The 27,853-nt window shown below is 43.0% G+C and overlaps 1 protein-coding gene across 1 annotated transcript in view; it reads left to right on the forward strand.

Annotated features, from left to right (window-relative positions):
* Nucleotides 1-2,358: 2,358 nt before the first annotated feature.
* Nucleotides 2,359-27,853, forward strand: part of Cers5 (ceramide synthase 5) — a 40,936-nt gene continuing 15,441 nt past the window's right edge. The window contains 1 exon segment of the mRNA XM_059246870.1: nt 2,359-2,721. Within this exon segment, the coding sequence (XP_059102853.1) occupies nt 2,522-2,721 (200 nt within the window). The 5' untranslated portion in view covers nt 2,359-2,521.

The raw sequence follows: 27,853 nt of genomic DNA on the forward strand, positions 1-27,853 counted from the left end.
TTAACACAGTACTTTAGAATATAGAGCTTCTTCTACACTTTTTTTTCTTGTTAGAAACAAAAGTTTTATTGGTGTTGGAATGAGAAGAGTAATAACCGTTTCTTATAAATTCTATGAAAATTACAAGGTAGCTGGGGCTGGAGAGATGGCTCAGTGGTTAAGAGCACGTGGTGCTCTTTCTTGCAGAGGACCCAGGTTTGGTTCCCAGCACCCCCGTGGTGGTTTACAACCATTTGCACCTCCAGTTCCAGGGGATCTGTTGCCTTCTTCTGACCTCCACAGGCATCAGGCACACCTGTAGTACATATACATTTGAGCAAAACATTTATATAATTAATACACACACACACACACACACACACACACGTAGTTGCCATAATACTAGTTCTGAGTTTAGATGGACATGGCTTCGAGCAGTTCAAATGGCAGCAATGTCACTTATGAATTTGTTAGAAATGAGAAACGCAGAGCTGGGGGTATAGCTCAGCTGAAGAGCATATGCCTCATTTGTGCAAGGCCCGTGGTTGAATTCCCAACACCAAAAAAGAAAAAAAATGTGGGTACAACTGCTGTTCCACAGCCTCCTTCAACCAGAGTGACACCCAGGGATGAGGAAGTACCTGACACACCAAACTTTCAACCATTAGATAAGGTGGCCAGATGTCCCTGAGTCTAGCACACACCTGTTTTTGTTTTACAGATACTCCTAGACAATAGTCAGGCAATCAGGGTCCTGAACCCTAAAAATCTCCCCCCCAACCTCTGCTATGATAAAAACACCACCCCACCTGAGCTCAGGGCTCTCTGCTCTCACCGCTGCATAAGACCGACAGAGGGACCAAGCTCAGGGCTTGAAGAGAATAAAGGCTCTTTGCTTTTACATAAGGGATTCGGTCTCCGTGGTGGTCTTTTGGGGGTCCCTGCCATACAGGACCATAACACAGAGCATCTCTGGTGGGGCCAAAAAAACTTAGAACCCATGCTCCATATGGGGCATGGGCTGAATCGAGGTTTGAGAAGCACCGAGGTGGGGTGAAAAGCCATTGAAATGGCCATTGAAATGGCTTTTCCATGAGGACCCCCTCACCTTGGACCTTAAGCATACCTTCCTAGTTATAAAGTTACTTTATTCTGTTGTCCTCAGACCATAAGTTGAGATTTAGCCCTCGGAAATCCCATCACCACTGCTCCTAGTTAGTTTCTGGCCATTAACCTTGTAGCTAGGTTTTAACTGATAGGGTTCAGGGTTCTCCAGCAATTGAAGGATAATTTAGTTTCTGAAAGTGCCTGGTCTGTGGTTCGCCTCCTTGTTTATGGAGATAAGAGTTCAATGTTCACTTTGAACACTTAAGATTGAGGTGGTTTGTGGGATAAGGAAATCAGGGTTCTGCAGTGTATAGAGTTTCTAGTTGCAGCTGCTTATCTATATGACTTTGAGCAAACTATACTGCCTCTTTGGACTTCAGTTTATTCCTCCATAAAATAGTGCGCATAATAATACTGATTTCACAGGATGCAGGAGTGAGAGAACCTGTGGGAAATATTGTTGACAGAGCTCATTAAAAACAGGCATTTATTTTGTTTATTTATTTTTTGCTTTGCTTTTTTTCCCTCATGGGGGGAGAGGGGGCTTTTTGTCCTATACTGTACTCAAATTGGTCTTCACACTCATGGCAATTCCCTTGCTCCAGCCACCCAAGTGCTGACATTACAGTTGTGAAAAAACCACCTCCCCTCCCCCACCATCCTATTCAAAAGGGACCGGGGGTGGGTGGGTCTCATGTAGCTCAGGTTGGCCTTGAATTTGCTGTGTAGCCGAGGATGACCCGGAACTCCTAGTCCTCCAGCCTCCACACCAGCCAGGTATTGGAATTACAGGCTTGTGACTTAAGGATATTTCGAAGGTAACTTTAAGGCCTAAAGCAAAGAAGAAGAGTGGAGTCCCGTGGAGGTGCGTCCAAGAAGGGATTGGAATTAACCAATGTGCTTGTGGAGGAACTGAGTGGCAGTTAGAATCCACTAGGATGAACGGCACCGCCGATTGGCTGAGACCCAGGGACCGTGGGTGAAGATCAGAACTGTATAGCCTGGCTGGGAGCCAGACAGGATTTGAATCTACAGGACTGGGAGGAATGTTTCCAGAAGGGAGAAACTAGCCTGAAGTGGGGGTGTGGCCGCGGCGGTGTCAAACCTGCTGCCAGAAGCCGGGGCGGGGCTGCAGGTGAGAGGGGCGTGGCCGGCAGGGGGTGGGCGTGGTCGAGTCGAGCGGGGAGTGAGCCGAGGCTAGGCCCCACCTGAGGGCGCACGGGCCCCCGCCGCGGCGGGGAAGTGGGCGGGAAGGCGAGATGGGCGGGGAGGAGGCCAGGCTCGCGGGAGAGGCTGGCTGGGCGGCTGGGAGGACCCGGGGACGGAAGAGGGTGGCCGTAGGCCGGGCCCCGCCCCGGGGCTGCTTCCCAGCGGGTTCCGTTGGCCGTGGCTGCCGCGGAGGCTGTGGCGGCGGTGGCCGCCGGGCGGGGGTAAGATGGCGACGACGGCGGCGGCGGGAGCCCTGGGCCTCCTGTGGGGCTGGCTGTGGAGCGAGCGCTTCTGGCTGCCGCAGAACGTGAGCTGGGCCGACCTGGAGGGCCCGGCCGACGGCTACGGCTACCCGCGCGCCCGGCACATGCTGTCGGTGTTCCCGCTGGCCGCAGGGGTCTTCTCCGTGAGGCTGCTGTTCGAGCGGTGAGAGCGGCTGCGCGGGGCCCGGGGGCGCCGGGGGGACCGGGGGGGGAGCCGGGAGGAGCCGGGCGGGCGGGAGGCCGAGGCCCGGAAGCCCGCCCGGGGGAGCCGGGGCCGCCCGCCCTGGGGATGCTCGGAGCCCGGCGACGCGCTCCCGGCGCCTGCGTGCAGCCCGCGAGTCTGGGGTGTGGGCATGGGAAGGAGGGCCGAGCCGGGCGTGGGGTCCCCTGCAGGGCAGACCCCCGCAGTGGCGTGGGCATCTTCAAGGCTGCCGCTCAGCCTCCAGGATCCCCAGAGTGAGCCGTGCTCCCCGCGCAGAGCCCCGCGCGAGGAACAGGAAGGGCCCCGGAGAACCAGAATTAGTTGGGGTCGTGCAAGCTTGTCCGAGCGACATAGGTGGGTGCATGAGATGGAAGGTTTGCCAGAGTTTCTTCAGCTTCTGAGAGTGGAAGGAAACCGGATCAGTTAGGCCCCAAACCCTGATTTGTTAGCGCGTGGACTGTCTGTTAGACAGCTAGCTAGGATAGGGTGTGGTGAAGCCCGAGGCTTCCAAAGTTTGGGGAAGGTGTCAAGAGGAACTACTGAGCGGGCCTTGGAGGCCTGCGATGGGAGGAGGAGTGTGGTCATACTCCTGGGGGAAGAGCCCTGGGGGTTTATTGGAAAACAGCTTTGAGAACCAGCTTCTGAAGTTGAAGTATTCACAGCATACTTTACCGTAACCATATGCTCTGAGCTAAAGTTTCCCTCTTTCTTTGAATGGTGGGTCGTATCTGCTGCCAAAAACAAATTACTCAGCGAGGGTTCTATGATTTTATACTGTGGATTTATTATAGCAGTGTGTGTTGTTGATAAAGCATACTCAAACTCCAAGAAAGTACTTTCTGCATAGGCAGAGGCGTCTTCTGTAAAAACCTTTATCTAGAGCAAACATGACTGTAATACCTGAATGCCCTTTTCTAGTATGGTGATGTGGTTTAGACAACATAATCCATTACTCAGAAATACCTGTTTTGGATTACTTCTTTGATTTGCCTATGCCTGACTTTTTTTTTCTTATATGTCGCTAGTCACTTACCTGTATTTACTAATACTGTTTGTTTCTTGTAAAAGTGTTGTACCAGATACTCAAGGGAAAAAGTAAATATATAATACATAAATGTGCTTTTTAGATGAAGTCAATGAATCTCCAAGTCCAAATGCCTTTTCTGGGGCCCCAGGAACTTAAGAGTTTTTCAAGGAAATCATCATTTACCTTTCCTTGCAGTGGGGGTGCAGGCTTAGGAGTCCACTGGATCCAGGTACTCTTCTTTCCCTTCGTGTGTGTGAGGGCCGAAAACCAGATGTAATGACTGTCAACGGAAGCAGAAGGTCCAATGTGAAATCTTTTTCACTGTCATAGGAATGTCCTTTGCTTTTCATACAGATCTGTACCAGTTTTGTGGCTTCCCTCTGCTAGTGATAAAAATAGCTTGTTTATAAAAAATATTTTACATGAAGTTATGTATTCAGATTCTAAAGGATTCCCCCTGATGGCCGGAGATTGTTCCCTGGAGGAGTCACTGGGAAGGATCTTTTCTTTGTGAGAATTCTAACTGCATGTTTCTATGATACACCAGCCTCAGGGGATGAACAGGCACTGTTCATGATCTTCCTGCCTCAGCTATCATGTGTGGTAGTTCTTTTCTAGACAGACACCTTGTTTGTCTCATGTGTGATCTTAGGAAAAGTTGGCCCTAGAAACAGTCTTGCTATTTTGTTTCCCTTTAAGACTATCTCAGAAAGTGCTTAGAACTGACTGCTGCTCTTTTGTGCACTGACCTTCCATAAAGGGAACAGAAGCTACTGTACACAACAGTACAGTAAAGTCCTATCCAAGGGGCTGGAGAGAAGGCTCAGCCATTAAGAACTGTGCCAAACGATCCGGTGCCTTCCAGAGGACCCACGTTTGATTCCCAGTACCATATGGCAGCTCACAACCATCCGCAACTCCAGTTCCAGGGGATCGGAGGCACTCTTCTATCTCCATGGGCATCAGGCATACACATGACACACAGACTTCCATGCAGTCAGCACACACACACATTCAAAAATTCCTATTTTATCATATATATCATAATTCCTACTTTATCATATATATATGATATATATCATAAATTGCTGGGCATTGTGGCACACACACACCTTAATCCAGCAGAGAGACAGAGACAGGTAGATCTCTGAGTTCAAGGCCATGTGGGTCTCATAGTGAGTTACAGGACAACCATAGTGAGACCCAGTCTCAAAAATACAAAACAACAAAAAGTCTATCCAAAATAATTAGGTTTTCCTGCATTTTCTCATTTTCTAAATTCTACCTATTTAGTTTCTAGAAACAAGTGATGTAGCAAATCATAGACTGGTAGGTGCCAGCTTCCTTTTGCAGACAATAAACTAAGTGTAGCAAGAGCGGGAGGTTTTGCTCACTGGAAGTGCCCTGAGTTCTGTTTCCCCACATTGGGAGTTCTTTATAGTGGCAGGACTCCGTTCCCCTTAAGCGACCTTCAGGTGTTTTGTTTGTTTGTTGAGACAGGAACCTAACTATGTAGCTAGCTGACTGATACTGTATAGCCCAGCTGGCCTTGGACTCATAGGAATTCTCCTTCCTGAGCCCCCGCAGTTCTGGGGAAACAAGTGTGCACCCTTATACCAGCTGTAAGGTTTAACTTCTACCCCACCCTGTACTCGTACTCAAGAAGCTGAGGCAGGAAGATCATGAACTTGAGGCCTAATCTGGGCTATATAGTGAGTTTCAGGCCAGCCAGGACTGTGTATTAGGACTGTCTACCAAAGTCGGGGTGGGGATTTAACTTTGGCAGGGGAAGGAATCCATGTTACTCCTGTACTTGATTTAATGTGTTTGTAAAGGAGGGAAGCTTGAATTATTACTGTATGTCTTAAGATATATATAGATAGATATAGACATATTTAAGATAGGGTTTCTCTATGTAGCCCTGGTTGTTCTGGAGCTTGCTATGTAGACCAGGCTAGCCTCCAACTCAAAAGAGATCCACCTGCCTCTGCCTCCCAGCTACTAGAGTAAAGAGCTATGTTTTATGTTTTAAGGAGTCTTAACCCTATCCTACTTGATAAAAAGCTTCCTCTCCCAGACAAGGTCTTACCATGTAGTCTGGGCTAGCTCAGAACTCAAAACCATTCTCTTTAGCCTCCCATAGGATCACAGGTAGGTGCTATCAGGCCAAGCCTGCTTGTGTTGTCTCAGATGTTTCCCAAAAAGTAGAGTTTACTTTCTTTTTCTTCCCATAAACCACAATGCTTTTTCCCCCCTTTCCATATTCTCTAGAGAACTGCAGCCTCCTCTAATAGAGATTACCTGAAAAACTATCTGACCATAAATAAAATATATCTCCTTCAGTCCAGACTGGCTTCAGTCACTGTGTCGCCCAGCCTGGCCTTTAACTCCTGATGGTCTTCCTGCCCCGACTGCCCAGTGTTAAGATTACAAGCATGAGCCATCACACTCAGCATTATTATCTGTTTTGCTCAAGAACTGCAGTGTGAACCAGAGGATATAGCCCAGAGATAGGGGGGTTGCCCTGGCCTCAATCAACAGCACTGGCAAAACAAACGAACTCCAGAAGCAGTTATTACCTATCAAACAACAAAAGTGGGGTGATCTGTCCAATGCACAATGTAGCATGTGATCAATAAATATTTGCTGAATGATTGGAAAGGTGCTCAGCAGGATTGGCAGGAATATAGAGATGTCCAGTATGAAATAGACACTTGCATTGTATCAGAGAGGTGAGAAGGTTGTCTGTGTTAAGTCTCACTGTGTTAGAGATGCATGCTTAACCCTTTCTACAGCCTGTCTTTCCTCCCTCATATACACGCTTATGATACCCCCGGCTGTAGATGTAACCAACCTTCTTATTAAATAAACACAGAACCAATGCAAAGAAGAAAGCCAAGAGGTCAGAGGTCAGAGCTAAAACCTTACCCTTCCTCCTGCAGTGGTCCTACCTCTCCGAACCAGAGCTACCCTTGTAGTTCCTGTTCTGCCTTCTCATTGGTTGTAAACCCAACCACATGACCCGCCTCATCACGGCCTGTCTGTATAGGCCTCCAGGTTTTCCATGATTGGTATTGAGATTAAAGGCATGTGTATCCAATGCTGGCTGTATCCCTGAACACACAGAGACTTACCCAGCTCTGCCTACCAAGTGCTGGGATTACAAGCGTAGCCACCACTGCCCTGCTTTCCTATGGCTTGCTAATAGCTCTGACCCCCGGGCAACTTTATTTATTAACATACAAATAACATTTTAATACAAATAAAATATCACCATATTTCCCCTTTTCTATTTTAATAAAAAAAAAAAAGCTTATAACTAACATAAGAAAAACTATATACAAAAGTACAATAACTATATACAATATATACAAGTAGTAAATACCCAAACAATGTCTAGTTCATTTGTATTTGACAAATTCAGAGAAAATAATTCCATGATCTATTCTATTGTATCTAATTCACTTTCTATCCTAATTAATCTTCAACTATAACTAACTAATCTTCAACTCCCTCAGAGACCCAAGAAGGAAATAATATTAGCTAACAAAAAAATAAAAACAGGAAGTATATGCAAGCAACTTCCAAAAACTTGTGAGTTGACAGAAACAGCCAGCTGCCTGGACAATCATCTGAGGTTTCTCCGCAGTGTTGGGGCATCATCTTCAGCCTATATAGGCTTAGCATATCTGACAGATTTATTTGTGAAGTAGGATGTACACAAGGTCAACAGTTCAACCTCATATTGGGTGAGAGCAGTCTATATACCAGAAACACCTGAATTCCACTAGTGTCATGTCATGATTCAGGATTTTAAATTCTGGAAATTGTTGATGTTTTTTGAATTCAGCTGTCCATTCTTCTTGGCTATGTGTGTATGTGGCTTCATTTCAGCATCCCGTTCTTCTCCACATCTCTCTATTAAATGCCATTCTACTGTTGAGAGGTGTGAGCTTAATTACTCTTCAAGAATAACTGTTTCAACTACCTTCCCATTGCACATCAGAAGCCATCGGCTCACTGCCTGTTAAGCTGCTTTCGAAGAAAAGGCCACTGTACTTTCCCAGATTGCGAAGGCCTCTTCAGGGATGGTGCCATATTGTCCTGGCCTCAGAAGATGCCTTTTGATAAAGCCATAACCACACTTGTTTTGACAAGAATCAGTAGTCCTTTGTTTCGTGTCCTGTCTGTCTGTTTGTCCGCAGTTGATTCGAGGATACTTTGTTGTCCAGTGGCTAACTTTTGCCACAATGAAAGTTAACTCCAATTGCAGTTTTTTCAATGCCCATATTTTCTCTGAAGTAGATTGGTACTGCCAGGAGCCGACATGTCTCATAGTCATAACAAAAAAGAAAAATTTTCTAAGTTATTAAAACATTTTAAATGCCATATTCTGTAGATCTCTGAAGGGTTTGAAGATAACCTGTCTAAAATATATCTACTCAATCTTGAAAACATACCTAATATAACTACAAGTTCTATTATAATGTCTAACTACTAACTTTCATTTCTTTATATCCTAATAGTTGGTAATAACAACATTCAAGGATCAGAAAATTGCATTACATTGTTAAATGAACGGTACAATTAGAAATATACATATAGCATTTTCTAACAATATCAATTTCAATATATATAATTTGTATACAATATAAAACGATCCAATCCAATGTAAAGTATTTACATTTTTCTTTTCTTTTCTTTTTTTTTTTTTTAAAATAAGAACCTTAAATCTAATCTCCTTTGCTTAGCCCTTTTCCTATCCCTTGACAACAACTTGTAACCCACTCCTCTAATCAATGAAAATTATTCCAGGGGCTGGAGAGATGGCTCAGAGGTTAAGAGCACTGACTGCTCTTCCAGAGGTCCTGAGTTCAATTCCCAGCAACCACATGGTGGCTCACAACCATCTGTAATGAGGTCTGGTGCCCTCTTCTGGCCTGCAGGGACACATACAGGCAGAATACTGTATACATAATAAATAAATAAATCTTAAAAAAAAAAAAAGAAAATTATTCCAGACCCAAAACCCATTAAAAGACCAAAAAAACCACCCGCCTCACACCACCTCTTTGGGAATGTGGGTGTCGTATTCTTGAAATTGCTTCCTGCTGGGTATGGGCGAAGGTATCTTTATCCTGAAAAGAAAAATTTTAGGTTAATTGTAAAATTCTAGGAAAGGTAACTATATCCTTCGTTATCCAGTCTGTGTATAATGCCAAAGTTCAGGGTTTATCTCAAATCCTTATTCAAGTAGTCTTTGAGACTGGATCATCTCAGCTAGCTCTCTCAAAATTGCTCTGAGCACTTTGTAGTTCAGAGCTGATCTGTAGATGATGTTTGTCAGCTTAGTGATGTTATTATTGTCCACGTGGAATTGTTGTTGTTGTGGGGCCCCATCTTCTTCCTGGAGACTTCAGTTGATGTTAGGCCTGACCGTGATTTCCTGCAAAAAACTGATAAGAAACTCGAACACAAAGACTATATATGCGGCTTTTTAGAATTAGTTAGTACTCTATATGACCATTTATATCTTAAAGTTTAAAATGTATATATATATATATATTAATCTTGTAAATTTTGATATAAAATTCATACTTTAAGAAAAGTTTAAAGAATCAGAATAGAATCAAAGAGTTTAGATTAGTAATAGAATAGTCCCTTAATTAATTTGGCTTTTCTCCTGTCCCATAGCAGAAGATGGCTCTTTTCTTCTGGCGTGATACAAGGAGTTTGCATTTTCCTTTTAACAACAAGCTTGAGTTTAAAGAAGGAGAGAGCCATTCTCCAACTCCAAAGTCAGCTTTAAATTTTAATTGAACTGGGACTATTAGAAGACCAATAGTGTGCCGGGCGGTGGTGGCACACGCCTTTAATCCCAGCACTCGGGAGGCAGAGCCAGGCGGATCTCTGTGAGTTCAAGGCCAGCCTGGACTACCAAGTGAGTTCCAGGAAAGGCGCAAAGCTACACAGAGAAACCCTGTCTTGAAAAACCAAAAAAAAAAAAAAAAAAAAGAAGAAGACCAATAGTGTTAAATCTTTAAAGAAAAGCAGAAACAAACATTTAGGAAGACATAAAATTTTTTAGATAACATACCCATACGCCATTTCACTCCGTTTCTTAGTATAGACGATTTGTCCCTTTTCTTTAGTTGTCTCATTTGTCCAGTGTTCTTCAAATTCCTTAACCTTCATTCTCCTAAAAGACAAAAACAAAAACCTTTCCCCAAGGTTTTTTTTTGGATGTTCCTTTTTGGCAAGTTATTATCTGATTAAATGAAAAGGCATGTGTTACTGGTATAAGTTAGTTTAAATTGGATGTTCATGATAGTTGATGAACTATCACCTCCTCTAATTAAGAGGTCTCTCTTGTTCAAATCGAACCTTTATCAATTTGATGGTACCCACAGCTTATCTTCTCCTGTAGAAATAAAAGCAAAACCTCGTCCCCAATGTAACACATATGCTGGTTTCCATTCTGAGGTCAGCACATCCTTAAAGTATATAGGTTGATTTAATTCTGTAGTTTTTTTCTATTATCCAATGTCTCTCTGCAGCTGTTGTTCCTTTCTCATTGGCATTGAGAAAACTTAAAGTTAATAGAGCATTATGTAGTCTATTTCTGGGGGTTTTTGTTACTCCTTTTTGTTTATTTAGCATATCCTTTAGAGTTCTGTTTGATCTTTCTCTAACTGCTTGACCTGTAGGATTATGTGGTATACCTGTAATATGGTTTATATTATAATAAGAAAAAAACTGTTTCATTTTAACAGAGACGTATGATGGAGCATTATCAGGTGTTTTTTGGTTTTTCGAGACAGGGTTTCTCTGTATAGCTTTGTGCCTTTTCCTGGAACTCACTTGGTAGTCCAGGCTGGCCTAGAACTCACAGAGATCCACCTGGCTCTGCCTCCCGAGTGCTGGGATTAAAGGCGTGCGCCACCACCGCCCGGCGCATTATCAGTTTTGATTTGTGCAGGTATACCCATGATGGCCATAACTTCTAGCAAATGAGTGATTACAGAATCAGCTTTTTCAGAACTCAAAGCAGTTGCCCATTGAAATCCTGAATGAGTATCGATAGTGTGGTGTACATATTTCAGTTTTCCAAGTTCTGCAAAGTGAAACACATCCATCTGCCAGATTTCATTCCTCTGAGTACCCTTTGGGTTACATCCTGCTGGTAATGGCATTTGATTGTAGAAGGAACAAGTAGGACATTTCTTTACTATTTCTTTGGCTTGTTGCCAGGTTATGGAAAAATCCTTTTTTAAACCTTTACTATTTACATGATGTTTTTTATGAAATTCTGAGGCCTCCAACACATTTCCTATCAATAATTTATCAATCTCATCATTGCCTTGTGCTAGAGGGCCTGGCAGACCAGTGTGGGATCGGATGTGAGTTATATATAAAGAATGACTCCTTTTTCTGATTGTATCTTATAATTGAATAAATAGTGAAGTTAATTCTGAAGTCTGAAGTGGATAAATTCTGCAGTCTCAATATGTAATACTACTCTTTCTGCATACTGAGAGTCAGTTACTACATTGAGAGGTTCTGAAAAATCCATTAATACCAACAGAATAGCATACAGTTCTGATTTTTGAACTGAATTATAAGGTCTTTGAACCACTTTACTTAAATTTTCTGATTTGTATCCTGCCTTTCCTTGTTTGTTGGCATCTGTATAAAATGTACGAACTCCAGATATGGGTTTTTTCCTCACAATTCGAGGCAAGATCCAATAGCTCTCTTTATAAGATCAATTCTATTGCTTTTGGGATATTTACTGTTAATTTCTCCCAAAAAATTACTACAAGCTTTTTGCCAAGCTTCATTTTCTATCCATAATTTTTCAATGTCCTCCTTAGTTAAAGGTACGACAATTTCTGCTGGGTCTATTCCTGCTAATTGACGAAGTCTCAATTTTCCTTTCCAAATCAAGTCAGAGATTTTTTTCCACATAAGTTTTTAATTTTTTATTTGGTTTATTTGGTAAAAATATCCATTCCAATATAATATCTTCCCTTTGCATTAATATTCCTGTTGGAGAATGCCTAGAAGGTAAAATAACCAAAATGCAATCCAGCTTTGGATCAATACGATCTACGTGCCCTTCATGTACTTTGTTTTCTTTTTTTTTTTTTTTTTTTGGTTTTTCAAGACAGGGTTTCTCTGTGTAGCTTTGCGCTGTTCCTGGAACTCACTTGGTAGTCCAGGCTGGCCTCGAACTCACAGAGATCCGCCTGGCTCTGCCTCCCGAGTGCTGGGATTAAAGGCGTGCGCCACCACCGCCCGGCTTACTTTGTTTTCTACCAAGGCCAATTCTTTCTCAGCTTCAGGTGATAATTCTCTTGGACTATTTAAGTCCTTGTCACCTTCTAAGGTTTTAAACAAATTATTCAGTTCATTATTTTTTACCCCAACAATAGTTCTTAGATGAGAAATGTCTCCAAATAATCTTTGAAAGTCATTAAGAGTCTGTAGTCGATCTCTCCTAATTTGCACCTTTTGAGGTCTAATTTTTTGAAGTTCTATTTTATATCCTAAATAATTAATAGAATCTCCTCTTTGTATCTTTTCAGGAGCAATATGTAATCCCCAGCAAGGCAAAATTTTCTTTACTTCTTCAAACATTCTTTCTAAAGTATCTGCATTTGAGTCAGCTAATAAAGTATCATCCATATAATGATAAATTACAGATTTAGGAAATTTTTTACGTACCACTTCTAATGGCTGTTGTACAAAATATTGGCACAAAGTTGGGCTATTCAACATTCCCTGTGGGAGAACCCTCCATTGAAATCTTTTAACCGGTTGAGAATTATTGTAAGTAGGCACTGTGAAAGCAAATCTTTCTCTGTCTTTATCTTGTAAGGGTATTGAAAAGAAACAGTCTTTTAAATCAATAACTATGAGAGGCCATCCTTTTGGTAACAGAGTAGGCAAAAAAATTCCAGATTGTAAAGAGCCCATTGGCTGAATTACTTTGTTAATTGCTCTAAGGTCTGTTACCATTCTCCATTTACCAGATTTCTTTTTAATAACAAATACAGGAGAATTCCAAGGGCTGGTTGATTCTTCAATATGATGAGCATTTAACTGTTCTTCTACCAGCTCTTCTAAAGCCTGGAGTTTCTCTGTTGTTAAAGGCCATTGCTGAACCCATACAGGCTTGTCTGTTGACCATTTTAAAGGTAGAGCTGTTGGTGTTTTTGGAAGATTATCAGTTGTTGTGCCCTGTTCTTGTATGACATGGATGGCTGGTGAGCACTCATTAGAATAATATCTTTTAATATTTCTCTCAGAAACATGTACTAATTTATGATTTGTGTCTGAGATTGGAGGGATATTAATCTGAATATTCCATTGTTGTAACAAGTCTCGACCCCACAGGTTCATAGCTATGTTAGCCATATATGGTTTTAATTTTCCTTTCTGTCCTTCTGGACCTATACATTCAAGCCATCTTGCACTTTGTTTTACTGGAGATAATGTCCCAATTCCTAACAGTTGAACGTTTACTTCCTTAAGAGGCCAAGTTGGATGCCAAAATTCTGGTGCAATTATGGTAATGTCAGCACCTGTGTCTACCAGACCATACAACAAAATACCATTTATTTTTATTGTTAGTTTTGGTCTTTGTTCATTAATAAAAGTTTGCCAAAAAATTTTCTTTGTGTTTTTTCCTGAATTTCCTATTTTCTCTGTTTCATCATCTCGACCAACATGATTTATTCCAATAGACATTTGGTTATTTAGTTGCTTTAAGTAGGGGTTTCCTCTATAACTGCAGGAAAGGTTTGAACTGGATTTACTGTGGGGGCCTGCCTAAGGCCTCTCTGGGAGTTTCCCGAAGCTCGAGGCAAAGGATTACCCTGTCTGTCCCTTGTTGATCTACATTCGTTGGTCCAGTGTTTTCCCTTACCACACCTTCTGCATACTCCAGAAGGAAGGGGCATTCTGTTGCCAGTGTTCCTTGAAGAAACATTATTTCTAGGAATGACCTGTTTACAATCCCTTTTCAAATGTCCTTGCTTTCCACATCCAAAATATCTAACATTTCTCAAACCTTTTGAAATTGCTTCTCCTACCCACATATCATCATGGTCATAAGCCTCAACATTAACTGTGTCTCTAATCCAATCTTCCAAAGGTGCAGATCTTGCCTTTAACGGCCTGATTATTCTTTTGCATGCTGCATTTGCATTCTCAAAGGCCAAAGATTCAATTATTATCTGACTAGCCTCTGAATTCGGGACCATTTTCTGTACTGCTGAAGTCAATCTTTGTAAGAAATCTGTGAAAGATTCTTTTGGGCCCTGTATAACCTTTGTAAATGACTCAGTTTTTTTTCCTGGTTCTTCAACTCTGTCCCATGCATTCAAAGCTGCCGTTCGACATAGAACTAGGGTTTGGACATCATATGAACATTGTGTTTGTACTGAGGCATATTGGCCTTCTCCAATAAGCTGATCCTGGCAGACTTGTATTCCGTTATCCCTCCATTGTTTTTCTATATTTTTAGCTTCATTATTGAACCACATTTTCCACTGGAGATTTTGTCCGGGTTCAAGAACAGCCTGTGCCAAATCCCACCAGTCCTTTGGTAGAATCCTATTACAAGTTGACCAGGTGTTTAACATTTGCTTTACATATGGGGAGTGCATGCCATAAGATGCTATTGCCTCCTTAAATCTTTGTAAGTCTAACATTTTAACTGGAACCCAAGTATTTTGTTCATTCTCTTCATCAGGTAGCTGCTGTATGTCTACCAGATAAATTAAGGGTGATTGTGTGAAAACTGGCTTTCTTTCTGTAACCTTATGATCCAATTTTGAAACAACTTCACTGTTTATTTCTTCTGTCTGAATTTGAATTTCTCTATAATTCATTTTTACAGGTTTTTCTAAGACTGTTATCCTGGCACTTAAATTGACTATCTTTTTAAATAGTAAAATGAGGATAAGAAAAGTAATAAACTGAATAATTTGATCAATATTAATCTTGTCATATAGTTGTTCCATTGTCAGAGTGCCTAAAATTTCAAACAAAGCCCAATTTTTTTCCAATGTACACATAAAGCCCATTTTTTTTAATGCAGAAAAAAATTCTCTTTTAAATAGATATGTTAATTGACTTACCAAATCTGGGTAGAACAGTAGAATCCGAGGGAATTTCAAAACAGCCACCTGGTGTTCGAGGTGTGAATCGAGAGAGAGAGAGAGAGAGAGAGAGAGAGAGAGAGAGAGAGAGAGAGAGAGAGAGAAGCCGCTTGAGCCGAGTCAAGCCTTGGCTTTACAGGCAGGGGCCCTGTTAGGCAGGGCAGGCCTGAGTTGTTTGTAGCAGTTGCAAGTAGCTCCAGCTGCGGGTCAGTCAGGCCTGGGCCCGAGCTAAGGAGCCGGGCCGCCCAGGCCGGAAACCGCACCTGACGCCAAGCCAAGCCAAACGGTTTTTAATGGATTCTTGTCACGTTGGACGCCAAATGTAGATGTAACCAACCTTCTTATTAAATAATAAACACAGAACCAATGCAAAGAAGAAAGCCAAGAGGTCAGAGCTAAGAGCTAAGAGCTAAAACCTTACCCTTCCTCCTGCAGTGGTCCTACCTCTCCGAACCAGAGCTACCCTTGTAGTTCCTGTTCTGCCTTCTCATTGGTTGTAAACCCAACCACATGACCCGCCTCATCACGGCCTGTCTGTATAGGCCTCCAGGTTTTCCATGATTGGTATTGAGATTAAAGGCATGTGTATCCAATGCTGGCTGTATCCCTGAACACACAGAGACTTACCCAGCTCTGCCTACCAAGTGCTGGGATTACAAGCGTAGCCACCACTGCCCTGCTTTCCTATGGCTTGCTAATAGCTCTGACCCCTGGGCAACTTTATTTATTAACATACAAATAACATTTTAATACAAATAAAGTATCACCATACCCGGCCCCGCCCCTACGCTCTGTCACAAAGGTGCTAATTCTTCCAGGTTTGTTTTTTTCTTTAATATTATATTGCAAATTAAAACCTGGGAGTATGGTCTAAGCTAGATCCATTGTATCTGATTTTTGTCTGTTTTGTTTCTGAGACTGACAGGATCTCTCTTGCCCAAGCTGCCCTCCCTCTTCCTCCTGATTGTTGGGATTACAGACATGAGCACCCCCTTGGAGTTTTAAGCCAAATTCTAATCTAAAATTGTTTGAAACTTGATACCCAGCTTTTGAGTACTTGTTCCTCGGGATCAAGGAGGAGTAGATAACTGGATACTGTTATCACCAGATCTATGTAGGCTAATTTATTTGGGATGTTTTGCAACAGGAGCTTCACGTTGCCAGAAGACAATTATTTTGTGAATCATGCAGGACATGGGTGAGCACTTTCACTGTTGCTCATTCATTATCTCAGTCTTCTCTCAGTCACTTAAAGGCAACTTCACTAGGGTGTCCAAAGAATTTTCCTGATAGCACTTTCTGTCACTGGGAACTGAATAGGTTCACTTGCTGGCCTGCTGTGTATTTATTTGTTCTTTAAGACAGGGTCTTGTTTTGTACCCTTGGCTTGCTTGGAACTTGATATGTAGAATGAAGAAACTGGCCTCAAACTCCAGAGATGATCTCCCGCTGCTTTCCGAGTGCTGGGGTTAAAAGCCTGCACCACCACACCTGGCTGGGCACATTTCTTAGCCTGTCTTTCTCTCTCTCCTACCCCAGACAGGGTCCCACCATCTAGCTCTGGCTGTCCTGGGACATATCATTTTAGCCAGTATTAACACGTCCTCCAGAGGACAGAGCCTTTGAAGAGATTAGCCCTAGATGCTGGTTAGGTTATAAGGACATAGCCAATTATTCCACTGTGCCCCTAAGCTTATTTTGTTGAGCATTGTTGAATTGCAAATCACAGAATTAGATGACATTTGCAGATCAGCTGAGTGAGGTTGGGAAAAATGGTCACATGGCCCCGTCTTATCAAAAACTCACTTTTCAGCCAGTTCCAGATGGTCAGAAGCCTTTTCAGTCCCTCCTCACTCAGGGAAAACTCTCCACAGCTTTTCCTGCACAGTCGGCCTTGGTGTTCTGCAGACAACTCAGATTGTCATGACTGAGATCAGGTTCCTGACATATCCTGGAGACAGTGTATCTGTCACTAAAAAGAAACATGTGACTTAGTTTTTGCTGGCACCACCTCTTGATTCAAAATAATAGTTTTCTAAATAGGTAAAGAGGTTAATGAAAGAGCAGAAATAACTTCTATACCTTCCTTACAGAGTGTGAAGAGAAGGTCTGCCTATTTTGAATTCCTCTCCAAAGATATTTTCAGACAAATAAAATCTTACTCCGAAAGAATTTGCCAAGTTTTGACCATTTGTACTTGAATCTATTCCAATTTTATCATTAGGGAAATTGAGATATTATTGCAAAGGGAGTTATTCATAACTGTTTCCAAAAACAGATGATGGAACCTAGATAGTTTCCTAGATAGAATAATTAGCATTGTGCTGTCCAGTAGTAACCACTGCTTGCTGCACATGGCTCTTAGGATTTCAGATGTGAGGACTGAGTTGAGATACAACAAAACTAGGCATGATGGCATACACTTGTAATCCCATCATTCAGGGTGGAGGCAGGAGGATGAAAAGAGAGGCTCCCCCACCACTGCCAAAAAAATAGTAAGGAAACTTTATTCAGTGCCATGTAGTAGAACAGATCCAAAATTGACAAGATCAAAATCTTTTTTGTTTTGTTTTTGTTTTTTGAGACGGTTTCTCTGTGTAGCCCTGGCTGTCCTGGAACTCATTCTGTAGACCAGGCTGGCCTTGGACTCAGAGATCCGACTGCCTCTGCCTCCGCCTCCCAAGTGCTAGGATCAAAGGTGTACATCACCACTGCCCAGTGACAAGAAAAAAATCCTAACAGTGGGCAAGATGAGTGGGGTACTCAAGGGCTAGGGGGATTTAAATATGTTAATTAGTCCCTGGGTGATTTATGTAAACAGTAATTAATATTTGATTGACAGTAACGTCTAGTTAACCATTGCTCTGTATTTTTACTGTCTAAATCTGCTCAGTAGTTAATGATCTGTGTGGTGATATTGTGCACCCTAATAAACTATCTGGGGTCAGAGAACAGAACAGCCGCTAGATATAGAGGCCAGAAAATGGTGGCACACACACCTTTAATCCTAGCATTTCGAAGGCAGAGATCTGTCTGGATCTCTGTGAGTTCAAGGCCACACTGGAAACAGCCAGGCATGGTGACACACACCTTTAATCCCAGAAAGTGATTGCAGGAAGCAGAAAGGTATGTAAGGCGTGAGGACCAGGAACTAGAAGCTTTTGGCTGGTTAAGCTTTTAGGCTTTTAGCAGCAGTTCAGCTGAGATTCATTCGGATGAGGACTCAGAGGCTTCCAGTTTGAGGAAACAGGATCTGCTGAGAAGTTATTGAGGTGAGGTTGTTCACCCCAATACCTGGCTCCGGGTTTGTTTTTATTAAGACCTTTAAGAATCCTGCTACAGCTCTGTAAACAAGTCTGTCAAGTAGTCATAAGGAGCTGCACTGCCCAAGAGGGAATAATCACACTCTGTGTTGTGTCATGTGAGTCCCGGATTTCGAGTTGAGTGTGGTAACACAGGTCTGTAATCCCAGCACTCAGAGGTCTGAAGCAAGAGCACAAATTTGAGGCCAACCTGGGCTATAGAGAGGATCCAAAATAAGCAATCACCAGAGGTGGGGGTGGGGGATTAAGAAAGAAACTTGTAGATTTTAGCTCCTGGGTGACGTCTGTTTTAGAAGTCTCCATTGTAGGCACAGAGTGTCTCCAATTAAATCAAATTGTTGTGGTTGTTTAATTTTTCCTAGGGAAATCTCTGATCATAGATTAAAACTAGCTAACTTGCCAGGTGTTGGTGGCACATGCCTTTAATCCCAGCACTCGGGATCTGTGAGTTCGAGGCCAGCCTGGTCTACAGAGTGAGTTCCAGGAAAGGCACAAAGCTACACAAAGAAACCCTGTCTCAAAAAAACAAAACAAAACAAAACTAGCTAACTTGGGGCTGGAGCGATGCTCATCAGTTAAGAGTACTGGTTGTTCTTGCAGAGGACCTGGGCTCAGTGGTGACTCCAAACCATCCTTAACTCCATTTCCAGGGCATCCAACACTCCTCACCTCAGGTACCAGGCATGCACGTGGTGCACAGACATACATGCAGGAAGAACACACATACACACAAAATACAAATTTGATTAACTTGAATTTAACTTGAATTTCTGGTTCCTCAGAAGCCAGTGACCTTCTACTCTTACAAAGCACAAAACTGACCCAGGAAGTGCTTTGTCTTTAAAGGTGGCACTTCACCTTCTAACAGGGATTTGTTTAAAGGAATTTATTCATTTACTCATTCATTCACCAAGACATGGTCTCATTGTATAGACCAGGCTGGCTTAGAACTTGCTGTCGTACTCCAAGCTGGCTTCCACATCACTGCACGGATTGGAGGGGTCTGCCACTGTGCTTGGTTTGGCTTGTCTGGTTGTCAGTGTTCAATGTTGAACCTAGGGTCTTTCTACTACTGAGCTGTAGAGAAAGTTTCACTAAGTTGCCCAGGTTGGCTTTGATCTCACTCTGTAGCTCAGTTGGGCCTTGAACTTGTGACCATTTCCTGCCACAGTCTCTGAGTAACTAAGATGACACAAGCCTGTGCCACCAAGCCTTGCCCCAAAATTATTCATTCTTCAGCAATTATTTATTGGGAGATTAACAGTTATGATATATGTTCCAAGGATAAAATGATAAGTAATCTGGCTTTAGAGTATTTGCCTAGCATCCAAAAAGGGCCTGAGTTTGATCACAAACAAACAAAGCCCCCACTAAAACCTTGGTTTTAGTCTTTAGGGGGACAGCCAAAAAGCCATCAGTTAAAGTATAGTTAGTGTGGTTAGCCCAGCATGGTGGTGTGTGCCTATAATCCCAGCACCAGGGAGGTAGAGGCAGGAGGATCTGCTTGAGGCTGTTGGTGGACTTGAGGAGGCCTGTGGGGGTTAAGGGAGTCTGGAGAAAGGAGGACTGACTCAGTTCTGAAATACAGGCTCGGAGGCTCATGAAGGACGGTAAGACTTTCTTGAGAACTTTTTGTTCTTTTCCATGATCTACTTATTTGCGTGTGTACGTTTCAACTTGAAGCAAATTCACGAAGTTGTATAGTCATAGTCTTTTGGTCTTCATGAGCACCCCATACACACGAGGTACACTTACATATACATAAATATTTCTCAGCCAGCTGCAGTGGTGCATGCCTTCAATCCCAGTACTCAGTAGGTAGAAGCAGGTGGGTCTGAGTTTGAGACTAGCCAGGGCTACATAGAAAGACCCTGTTTCAAAAAATGAAAACCTTTAAAAAGTGCCTTTCTTATTTCATTAGTGTGTGGAGGTTTTCTCCTTTGACCACTTGGGTCCCAGAGATCAAACTCAGAGTGTTGGCCTTAGAGACAGTAAGTGCCTTTATCCGATGAGCCACCTTACTGACCCAGAATCTGCATCCTTTCAGAAGGAAGGAAAGCCAGACCATCTTCATAAATTCTTCCATGGTTTTGTAAGAGTTCTTTTTTTTCATAAGTGTACATTAAAATTACACAGCTGCATGGCATGTCCGTATTGTGTCGACTGAATGCAGCACCGACATACAAACAACTGCCTGCCAGGTAGCTGCAGACTGTATAAAACTATCAAGTTATAGAACTCTTCTTTCTCTTTAGTTTGGAAAAGTTACTTTTCACAAGATGTTAAATTACCATGGAACAAGCTCATTATTGTTGTAAATTAATAAGTATATTTTTAAAAATTTTAATTTCTGCAGCAGTATACATTAGTAGATCTTATTCACATAAATAAAATCTCATTTGAGATCCTTAATGATTTTTGACAGGGTCAGGCTGGTTTGGATTGATTTGCTCCAAGTTTTAAGATATTTGTTACAGACTTCTTTGCTGATAGGTCTAGAGAAGTAGGCAGTCTGAAAACTACTTGTGTGTGTGCCTGTCAGAGATGGCCTCAGCAGGCAGGCAGTCCTGCCTTTCCCCTTTTTTGAGACAGGGTTTCTTTGGCTCACTTTGGTGTAAGCCACGCTGGCTGGCCCACCAGCCTCCTGTGATTCTCTGAGGTACTGGGTCCAGTTCTTATGGAGGTTCTGGAGACCTGAACTCAGGTTGTTCGGCTTGTGCAGCAAGCGCTCTACCTGCTGAGCTCTCTCCTCAGCTTGAAAATTACTTCAAGTGGGGATGAGGTGGTTGAGTCAGGATCTGGCTGTGTAGCTCTTGCTGGCCTAGAATTAACAGCGGTTCTCTTGTTGGTCTGCTGAGTGCTGGGGTTACAGCTGTGAGCCACCGTGCCTGGCCTGAAAGCTCTTTCACACCCACTACTTCAAGGTCTAAATCTAGTGGCTGAGCCTGAAGGGAGCATGGACCTGCTCTGTGGAAGTCGTTTCATTCGGCCTCATCTCTGTCCCTTAGGTTAGTCAGCCCGAAACCCCTACTGTGCTGCTCTGCAGTACTAACAGTTCGATTGCGCTTGTGATTCGCTCTACCATCAATGGTGGATGCGAACTAGTCACAGTCTGAGCCGTGACTTCTTCTTAGTTGATGTTTTGTGGCAAGTAATACAAATAGGCTACTTCTACCGAGACACGAATCTTGGCGCTCAGGATGGTCTACGGGGCTGGGGAAACTTGGGATCACTAGGTTAACTAGTTTACCTCAGCCAAATAGACGATAAGGTAAGCATTTGAAAATAGTAGTGTGTATGTGTCCCCAAGAGCATCAGAGGACAACCTCAGGTGTTGTTCCTGTGTTTGGTACAGGGTCTCACTGATTTGGAAATTGACCAGTAGGCTTGGCTGGCTGGCCAGAACGCCCTAGAGATCTGACATCTCCACCTTCCCAGTGCTGGGATTACAAGGGTGCATCACCATGCCTGGCTTTTCCCCCCTTTAATGGGGGTCAGAGGATCTTCACACTTGCAAGGCAAACACTTTGTTTGTGACAAGGTTTCTCTGTGAATCAGTCTTAGCTGTCCTGGAACTCACTCTGTAGACCTGGCTGGCCTCGAACTCACAGAGATCCTCCTGCCTCTGCCTTCCAAGTGCTGGGATTCAAGGTGTGTGCCATCAACCGCCCGGCTCAAGGCAAACCACTTTATGTTAAATTATCTCCCCTGTCACAAAAATTACTTTTTCTTTCTTCTTCCTTTCTTCCCCCTCAGCCCTCCTTAAGGTTTCCCTATGTAGTCCTGGTTGGCCTGGAACTTGTTAGGTAAATCAGGCTGGCCCCACAGGTTTTCACTGAACTCTGAACTAAAAGGGCAAGAAATTATCTGTGCTAGCTCTAGGATATTGAGTCCGTTCCAAGGTCAGATAACAATAGTGGTGAGAATCTTAGCTGTACCTGTGAATAAGGTACAGACTTACTTGGTTCTGCTGAGTGTATTAGTGGGCACCAAGCCTGAGATAATCTGTTTCTAGTGAAGATGATAATAGCTATCCCTGGAACACAGGGTCTTCATGGGGTTACAAGCATATGTCACCACTCACAGCAGAGTCTCAAGTAAGCCAAGGCTGCCCTCAAACCTGCTGGGTAGCTGAGGATGAACTTTGAACCCTGATTCTCCTGTCTCCCCTCCCATGTGCTGGGATAGCCCAGGGCTTGTTGCTTAGTGGGCAGCTTATCTGACCACCTGTACTACATCCCAAGTCATCAAAGACTATTTCTAATGGATGTTTACTATCAGGTCCCAAACTAGGCATGCATCTCGACATGTAACTCTAGAGGGGACTCACAGGGCAAGGACACTTGCTGCCAAGATTGACAACCTGAGTTCAGTCCCCAGAACCTACAGCATAGAGAACCCCTATTCCCACAAATTGTCTTCTGACCTTAGCACACGTGTGTACCCTCCCAACACACACACACAAACACAGACACACAGACAGAGAGACAGAGACAGACAGAGAGAGAGACATGCGCACTAAGGAAATGTTAAAAAAATATTTAAAACCCCTTTGAGCTGGTTGTGGGGGGTAAATGTCTTTAATCCCAACACTTGGGAGGCAGAGGCAAGTGAATCTCTGAGGTTTTGAGGCCAGCCTGCTCTACATAATTTCAGGCAAGTCAGGGAGACCTCTGCTTCAAAAACAGCAACCACAGAAGCTTTGTTGGGGTGGAGAAATGGCTGAGTACTTATGGTACTTAAGAGTGTTTATACTCTTCCAGGGGAAGAGTGGAGGGGAACTCACCAACACTTCCAACTCCAGTTCCACAAGCATCCGACACATCTGGCTTCTGTTTTTTCTTTTGGGTTTTTGAGACAAGATTTTTCAGTGTAGCCCTGGCTGTCCTGGAACTCAGTCAGTCTGTAGACCAGGCTGGCCTCCAACTAGCAGAGATCCACCTGCCTCTGCCTCCCATGTGCTGGGATTAAAGGGGTGCACCACCACTGCCCGGCTAACAAATATTTTAAAATAAGTAAATAATAAAATAACCGTTGATAGATATTCTCCCTTTCTGTAGGCATTTGACTTCCTTGAGGCTTCGCAGTTGATAATATCTGTCTAATTCCAGGCCTGAGCTTTATTCACCTTCAAGTGTCTCTGGGTTGAGGAAGGGACTTGGGTAAGGGGCTAAGAGTACGAACCACAAAGGCTGGTTTTTTTTTGTTTTTGGATCTTCATACAATTATGTGGCTAAGAGGATAAGGAAGATCCTGAGTTTGAGGCCAGCCTGGGAGACTTGCTGAGGAGAAGCTGCGGCTGGGCTGGGCCACACACTGTGGCAGCAGCGAGAAACAGCTGGCTGTTTCTCATCCGTGTTGGTGGCAGTGACCCTGCTCCCTGGGATGAACGGTCTACCACTGCTTGATCAGTTTGGAAAAGTTTGGCAAGACAAATGGTGGGGAGAAGAAATTGCTGTGAAGATATTCTCTTCTAGGGAAGAACATTCGTGGTTCCAAGAGACAGACATTTATCAGACTGTGATTACTCCAAACCAGAGGAGGCACACACACACAGAAAAAAAAAAGAAAGAAAGAAAAGAAAAAAATATTTCTCCAGGGAACCATGACCATGCCTAACAGCAACTTTGAAATCTCCTAAAGGATTCCAGGACCCCACAACAATGATTCCACATGGACTGTGGTAAAGCCATTAAGCTAGTTAACACCACGGAAAGATCGGCTTTGGACTACAGACTGCTCAGGACAATTTCGAGATGGCTCCTGAGATGATCCAGATTCACAGACAACTCGAGCAAGGACTTGAGACAAGCCCAACATTTTCCCATTAAGCAGAGACTGGACAACAAATGATACAGCTACCTCTCCCAGGACTTGAAAGTTACCCCAAAAATTTTCTTTTCAGGATTCCCTAAAGGTATCTTCACCCCCAGAAAGCAGGAAGTAATTTTAAGAAAACAATGCCCACATTCCCAAAAGGTGGGGTGGGTGGATCTTGGTCGTTCAATGGCTTATGGATAATTGTTATTGTTTACGATGGTTGGTTACAAGTTGTTAATTGTTAATGGTCAAAAAAAAAAGAAAAAAAGAAAAAAAGCTAAACAAAGGAGATTAGATACAGGGTTCTTGTTTAAAAAAAAAGAAAAAGAAAAAAGAAGATATAGAAAAGGGTAGATCATTGAATCTACTCTGAAAAAAGGGAAGATATAGAAATGATAAGATAAAAGGTAGACTTTTGGATTTACTCAAAACAAAGAGAATATGGATATAAGGTAAGAAAGGGAGATTGTTGAATCTACTTTTAAAAAGGAACTACTTGTTTTAAATAGAATAAGTAATGAAATTTTTTGTCTGAATTTGCCAAATGTTAATGGACTGGACATTGTTAATATATATAATGGAGTTTTTTGTCTGAATCTGTCAAATGTTATGGACTAGACATTGTTAATGTAATTCTTGACTGTATATATTTTATATACTTATTGGATATATTTTTTCTTGTATTAGTTACAAGCTTTTTTAAATTTTAGACAAAAAAGGGGAAATGTGGTGATATTGTGTCCCCCCAATATATTGTGCACCCTAATAAACTTATCTGGGGTCAGAGAACAGAACAGCCACTAGATAGACATAGAGGCCAGAAAATGGTGACACACACACCTTTAATCCTAGCATTTCGAAGGCAGAGATCCATCTGGATCTCTGTGAGTTCAAAGCCACACTGGAAACAGCCAGGCATGGTGGCACACACCTTTAATCCCAGGAAATGATGGCAGGAAGCAGAAAGGTATATAAGTGAGGACCAGGAACTAGAGCCTGGTTAAGCTTTTAGGCTTTTAGCAGCAGTCCAGCTGAGATTCATTTGGATGAGGACACAGAGGCTTCCAGTTTGAGGAAACAGGATTGGCTGAGGAACTGACAAGGTGAGGTGGCTGTGGCCTGTTCTGTCTCTCTGATCTTTCAGCATTCACCCAATACCTGGCTCTGGGTTTGTTTTTATTGATAAGATCTTTTAAGATTCATGCTACATTTAGTCTCTGATATGGCATGGAATCAACAACAACAAATTGACTGCCTTGATAATCCTTTTGAATGCTTTGTAACCCCAGATTTAAGCAGAGATCCAGCAGAGCAAGACAGATCTAGACCAGTCACCATGGTCTTGAATGTCATTGTTAGGGTTCCTATTGCTGTGATAAAACACTAGACTTGGGGAGGAAAAGGTTTACTTCAGTCTCCACTTCCACTTCACAGTCCATCGCTGAGGGAAGTCAGCAGGAGCCCAGAAGCAGGAGCTAAGGCAGAGGCCATGGAAGGGTAAACGAATATTTCCCGTCCTGACCACCTGTTCCCAAATACCCGGCAGCCACTTCCTAAATTACCACACAGAAGCTTACATTAATTGTAAATGTGGGCTGGGCAGTGGTGGTGCACGCCTTTAATCCCAGCACTCGGGAGGCAGAGCCAGGCGGATCTCTGTGAGTTCGAAGCCAGCCTGGGCTACCAATTGAGTTCCAGGAGAGGCGCAAAGCTACACAGAGAAACTCTGTCTCGAAAAACCAAAAAAAAAAAAAAAAAAAAAAAAAAAAAAAAATTGTAAATGCTTGGCCAATATCTCAGGCTTGTTACTATGTTTAGCCATGTGGCTTTGTACCTTTTCTCAGTACTGATTCTCATCTTGCTCTCTGACTCTGCCCTTCCTCTTCCCAGAATTCTCCTAGTCTGGCTCTTGTGCTCAATCTCTTCCTGCCCACCTATCAGCCAATCAGCTTTTTATTAGCAAATGAGAGTAATACACATTCACATTGTACAAAAGGATTATCCCAGAGCAGAGGCATACTGTTTACTGGCTCACAGAACCTTCGTAAATAAAAATATTGTCTGTTATCTGTGTTAACAAGGACTTTGAACGTAAGTTGGGGGCTAAAATATTAGCAAATATGGGCTGGAGAGATGGCTCAGCCGTTGAAGGCTAGGCTCACAACCAAAAATATTAGCAGATAGTAGTATAGCACTAACTATGGAAATGGGAATGTACCTACTACCTAGGTTGAGAAAGCAGATCATAGCTGTGGCTAAGTCTGTGCACTGAGTAAGTGTTTTCCTGGAGCTTTCATAAAATAAAGTGTTTGCCTGGGGTTTCTTTACAGAAGAAAATAATAAAATTTCCTTTTTATAATGATTTATTTTTATTTTATGTACATTGATATTTTACCTGTATGTATGTCTGTGTGAGGGTGTCAAATTCCCTGGAGCTGGAGTTACCAACAGTTGTGAACTGCCATGTGGTTGCTGGGAATGGAACTTCTTGAGTCCTCTGGCAGAGCAGGCTAAACTATCTCTCCAGCCCCAATAATAAAGTTTCTTACTCTCAACCCTCAGTGATAATAAATGCTGAACTGGGGACTTGGTTCTGAGCCACGGAGAAGGATGGTGGGTAAAGGCTTGTCTTGAGGGCCTGTGTTGACTCCCCAGACCCCACATAACACTGGACAGAGCCCACATAACACTTCTTTGGTCCCAGTGTTCCTGAAGGGGGGTGGAGGAGCTCACAGGCCCGCTGTATGCATGCACAGTAGCAAACAACAAAGGGGACTCTGCCTCAAACAAGGTAGAAGGTGAGGACCGACACCTGAGGTTGTCTCTGACCTCTGCAAGTGTGCCATGGTGCATGTGCACACACACATATGCACGTGCATCATACATGCACAAAAAAGAGGAGGAGGAGGAGGAGAAACAGTGCAGTCTCCTTCTGTCTTTGACAACTAAGATAAGGGCCAGGGTGTTGGAGAACTAGCTCAGCACTCAAGAGGAACCCAGGTTTGGTTCCCAGCACCCACATGGCGCCTCACAACCATCCATAACTCCAGTTTCAGGGGGTCAGACCGGATTTTGTCTTCTAACTTCTGAAGGCACCAGGCACAGTCATGGTGCACATACATACATGCAGGCAAAACACTCACACACTTAAATAAATCTGAAAAGAAAGAGAAAATCTTACCCAGGATGTTGCTTAAAAAACATTTGAGGACGATTCAGTCCCGAGCTACAAAACAAAATGATCTGGGCGCTGGAGAGCTGGCCCAGTGGTTAAGGGCACTAGCTGCCCTTCCAGAAGACCCAGGTTTAATTCCCAGCACCCACGTGGCAACTCAGAACCATCTGTAACTCCCGGTCCAGGGGTTCTGAGGTCCTCTTCTGGCCTTGTCAGGCACTGAATGTACCTGGTACACCAACATGCATGTGAGAAAAACACTCACACACATAAAATTTTAAATTAAAAAAAAAAAAGAAAAAAGAAAAAAAGATCAAGAAAACCACCCTGCCTCCTCAAGAACTAAATTGAGATGGAGGCTTCTCTTTGTACTGTGAGCTGGTCTCCAGTGTTCAACCTTCCTGCCTCAGCCTCCCAAGTATGGGACCACATGGATGTGCCACCACACTTGGCTTAGTCGGCTTCTGATGTTGGGAAAATTACCTTATTAACACTTCACTTGTTACAGAGTATTTTACATACATTGTCATTACTATTGTTGTTGTTGTTGTTGTTATTTGTATCTAGGGGACAGGATCTT

This window comes from Peromyscus eremicus, chromosome 20 (genome assembly GCF_949786415.1).
Source record: "Peromyscus eremicus chromosome 20, PerEre_H2_v1, whole genome shotgun sequence".
NCBI lineage: Eukaryota > Metazoa > Chordata > Mammalia > Rodentia > Cricetidae > Peromyscus > Peromyscus eremicus.